This window comes from Lipotes vexillifer, unplaced genomic scaffold, assembly GCF_000442215.2.
Source record: "Lipotes vexillifer unplaced genomic scaffold, Lipotes_vexillifer_v1.1 scaffold1011, whole genome shotgun sequence".
In the NCBI taxonomy this organism is placed as follows: domain Eukaryota; kingdom Metazoa; phylum Chordata; class Mammalia; order Artiodactyla; family Lipotidae; genus Lipotes; species Lipotes vexillifer.
This window is the reverse complement of record NW_006787698.1, coordinates 3,847,036-3,851,489: the sequence shown is the minus strand read 5'-3', so window position 1 is coordinate 3,851,489 and position 4,454 is coordinate 3,847,036. Positions and strand designations below refer to the sequence as shown.

Sequence of the window (4,454 nt, the reverse complement as noted above, 5' to 3'; positions counted from 1 at the left end):
CGAGCTCCCGGGTCCCTGGCTCGGGTCCAGCCCGCGGCCCTGCACCGGCGGCGGCGGCGGCGGCGGCGGCGGGCGGGGTCTTGGCGGCGCGCGGTTTGGGGGTTTTTTATAACCCTGGCAGGCTGCTCAGGAAGTGCCGTCCCCGCGCCCCCTCCCCCGGCCACGCCGCCGCGCTCGCTCCCTCCCTTCCTGCGCGTGGGCCGGCGAGACGGCGGTGGGGACTGCAGGCGGAGGCCCGGGCGGGCGGCCGGCCGCGGGTAACGGCGCGGGGCGGGGCGGGGCGGGGGTGCGGGGCTAAGGGGGACTTTGTGTGTCCGCGTCGTCGCCCGGGGATGGCCGTGGGCCGCCGGACGATGAACGTCGGGCCATGGGAGTTGTGGCGGTGTGCGATGTCCCTAAGCGTGTGCGACACACAACGCGCCCCTGAGTTCCTGGGAGCGCCTGTCTGCATTTGTTTGCTCCGTGTGTGTGTGTGTGTGTGTGTGTGTGTGTGGACATCCACGTCTGTATAAATGCCGTGTGTCTGCGCGTGTGTGGCTGTATGAAAATGTAAGTGCCTGGCTATGTTTGAATTTGTGTGTGATTTGGGTGTTATGTGTCTGCGGAAGTGTGAGTGAAAGCCAGTGTGTGCGCGTAGGTCAGCATCTCCTGGGTATAAATGTCTGGATGAGTGTGTCTCTCCAAACATCTGCCGGTGTGTCTCCGTGTGTGTCTGAGTTTCATGAGTGTGTAAATGCCTGTGTGTACGTGCATCTGGTGGGTCTGAAGGTTTGGAGGACTTAGTGAATTTGTTCCTGGTCTGTGAGTGTGGAAATGAGAGTGTACGTGTCTGTGCACGTAAGCCTGGGTGTGTAACTCTGGGTTGTGTGTGTATGTATGCACATAGGTCTGGGGAATGTGTAGTTGTGTGTCTCGGATGTTTGTCTCAGGGTGTGAGTGTGTACTGAGTGTTGGGGGGTCCTTTGTGGGTCTGCGGTGTCCGGTTGTTGGTCCCCAGCCTCACAGGTGTGGTCACCCTCAAGTGTGTGTGCGTGCACGTCGTTGCCAATGTGTGTTTGTGTGTCTGGGTGTGGGAGTGGCGCCGCCCATTTCCCCTGAGTTGGTCATCGGGGCCACAACCGTCTGTCTCCGAGTGTCTCCAGCCATCAGCTCAGGGCCTTTAATTAGCGGCTGGTTGCAGACCCGCCGGGTGCCGGGCCCCCTCCTCCTGCAGGCCGGGCCTTTGTCTGCTCTCCGGGCAGGGGCTGCCGCCTCTCCTGCCTGCCCAGCCAGATATGCAGAGCCTGGGCTGGCCGGGCCTCTGCCTGGGCAGTCTCGGCCTTGGCCTCTGCAGGGAGGCTCTGCGGCCCTGTCCCCCAGCCCGGCCCTGGACATCTGGGTGTAGAGCGGCAGATCCCTGCAGGATCCCGGGGATGGGATGGAGCCTCTGTTTCCAGAGGCTGTTTCCGCCGGTATTTCCTCCCCCACCTCCAGCGGGCTGGCACCCTCCCCCACGTTGGCCATCTCCCTCCTGCCTTCTAGGAGGGAGGGGCTGGAGGGGATGGCCAGGCCTGGGTACACACACACAAACACACTCTTACGGTCACACACAGGGTCACATGGGCAGACACACACAGTCACGTGGGCACACACAAAGTCACATATACACAGTTACAGACATACACAGTCATGGATGTGTAGTCACCCGCACGCATCCCAGGGGAGCCCCCCAGCCGACATCCTGTGCCCCCCCCCCACCCCCAGGCTCAGGCCCAGTAATCCTGTACCCACCCCCAAGCCTTCTCTTCCCCCGCCCCCCGCAGAGCCACCAATCTGTTCGTGATCCCCCCAGTGCCCAGAGCGGGTCATACATCCCAGCCCCACCGTGGGCTGTACCACTGTTCCAGATTCTCTCCCCCTGGCCTCACCCTGGCAGACACCTCCTATCCTGCACCTCACCCACCACCTGTGCTGGGTCCTTCTGCCCTCTCCACACCCCACCTGACCTAGAAGCACCAGAGGCAGGGGAGAGGTCGTAGGGGGGAGGGGCCCAGCTTCAGAGGACCGAGGTGAGGACTCAGAGAGCCGCAGAGCCGCTGAGCTTCTGCACCAGGCCTGGCAGTATGGGAAGGCGGAGAGGGGCAGGGCTGGGGGGCTGGGGGGCTCCAGCCTCACTTGCAATGAGAATGCTGCCGCCTCGGCATGGGGAGGGGTGTTAAGGTAGGAGGGGGCTCGAGGGACCCCCCCCACAGAAGGGGCTTTGATCCCAGAGCTAGTCAAGGATGGAATAGGGGAGGGGATGGGGATGGGAGGGGACAGAAGTTGGGAGGAGGGAGGTGGGGATGGGGAACTAGGAACAGAGGGAGGATGAAAGCCAAAAGGAGGGTCACCAGGGCCGGGGAGAAGGGCAGGGTGTCCTCGGTGACCCCTGAACTCCAGACCCAGCTCTGCTCTCCTCACTGCCCCCTCTCACCATCCAGGCTCCCAGAAGAGGCACTGAGGCCCAGAGAGAGTCACACACAGGTTCGACACCGCGCCACCAACTGAAGCCCCCAAAAGGTAAAAAAAAAAAAGAAAAGAGAGAGAGAAACCCAAGGAGTAAACATCAGCCCATCTGAAATGAGCACCACAGTCAGAGAGTGGGAGTGAGCTCCCCATAGCTGGAGGGGTGCAATCAGAAGTGGCTGGGGAGGTGGGGGGGGGGTGTCAGCTTCTAAGTCAGCATCTTGGAGGAAACCTGGCTCCATCTCTCAGGAGCTGAACTGCCCTGTTTGGGGATCGACTCTCAGACTTGGCCAGGCTGCAAAGAAAACAAGACAGTATGTGATTAAGGGGGAAATTGCACAGAGTAGGCGAAGGAGGGCGGAGACAGGAGCGGGGTGGAGGGTTTGGCACAGGGTGGTGGCCCAGAGTGGTGTCTGTGGCAGGCTGGCCTGGGGCAGATGCTGGAGAAACAGACCTGCCCGGCAGGCCTGGAGCTTCGAGGAGAAATGAGAGGAAGCAGGGGCCGGGCTGGAAATGTAGGGTGGGGGAGAGGTCGCAGGAACAGAGACCACGATGCAGGGGTTTGCAGCCCCGCTGGTGGGGTGAGTGGTGCTACCCGTGACACAGAATCTGAAGGCAGGGCCCCCGGGGGAAGGGCTGCTCCAAGCACTGGCCTCGGGTTTAATCTGGGTTGAAAATTCACGCTGACCAGCCTTCAAGTGTGTCCCAGGCCAGCAGCCCCTTGCTGCCCTCCTGCCCTGGCCCTTTGTGGTCCTGGGTCCACACCAAGCTCCTGCCTGCCCCTGGGCCTTTGCCCCTGCTGTTCCTCTGCCTGGACCACTGCACTGTCTCCTGTCTCTTCACTTCTCATCCTTCCCACCTCTGCTTCCAAGCCTCCTGGTTATTTCTCATGAAGAACGTGTCCTGATCTGAATTACACTTCTTTTTGTTTACTTGTCTGTCATCTGTCCTTCCGGGGAGACTGAGCCCCACGGGGTGCGGGGGGAGTGGGAGGGGAGGGACTGTATCCATATTACACACAGTCGCCACCCGATGAATGAATCCTCTGGGTTATTGCAGAAATGAAATGAGATGGCATGAATATGCTTGGCCAGTAGCTGGCACATAGTAAGTGCTCATGGAGTCAAGGTCCCTGCCTGTCCTAAGAGCGTATGGCGGATGGTGGGGAAGCGGGGGGACGGTGGGGACAGAGAGGCTACTGAGTAAGGAAATGCTTTCAGAGTCTTCAAACCAGGGGCATGGAGGGGGCAATGCCTTGGGCATCCCTGAGGCTGGGAGTGAAGGGCTGGCTGCAGGTGTCTTTGTCTGCCTGGTGAGGGACCATGGCACTGGCTCTGCCCAGCAGCAGGACCAGGCCGCGCTGACCCAGCTCTCCCATCCCAGGAGCCCGGTGATGCTGCCCAGGCTGTGAACAGGGAAGGCAGCGCTGTGGGGGCTGCTGGCAGCCGGGGCTGGGGAGAGACATGTGGACACGTGGCCTCTATGGCTCCTGCCTGCCAGATCCTCCGCTGGGCCCTCGCCCTGGGGCTGGGCCTCACGTTCGAGGTCACGCACGCCTTCCAGTCTCAAGGTAGGGGTGACTCGGGGGTAGTGGTGGGGACCGAGCAAGGAACTGAGGAGGGGTCAGTGCAGCTGGGATGGTGATCGTGGTGGGGTAGGCCCTGGGGTCAATGAAACCAGAGTCTTGGAGCAGGTGACCTGGATTCAGGATTCACTGAAGCCAGCATCATTTACCCTGCAGCCAAGCAGGCAGGATACAGGGGTCGTTCCCAGGGCCCATCCCCAAGCCTTTGACCCTCACCCACAGATGAGTTCCTGTCCAGTCTGGAGAGCTATGAGATCGCCTTCCCCACCCGAGTGGACCACAACGGGGCACTGCTGGCCTTCTCACCCCCAACCCCCAGGAGGCAGCGTCGGGGCACAGGGCCCCAAGCAGAGTCCCGCCTTTTCTACAAGGTGGCTGCACCGAG

At 61.6% G+C, this 4,454-nt stretch overlaps 1 protein-coding gene across 1 annotated transcript in view; it reads left to right on the top strand.

Moving 5' to 3' along the window:
- Positions 1 to 3,966: 3,966 nt before the first annotated feature.
- ADAMTS10 (ADAM metallopeptidase with thrombospondin type 1 motif 10) overlaps positions 3,967 to 4,454 on the top strand; it is a 14,930-nt gene continuing 14,442 nt past the window's right edge. The window contains exons 1-2 of the mRNA XM_007460631.1: positions 3,967 to 4,054; positions 4,292 to 4,454. The exon at positions 4,292 to 4,454 is cut by the window's right edge and continues 11 nt beyond it. Coding sequence (XP_007460693.1) covers positions 3,967 to 4,054; positions 4,292 to 4,454 — 251 coding nt within the window. The remainder of the gene's footprint in view (positions 4,055 to 4,291) is intronic.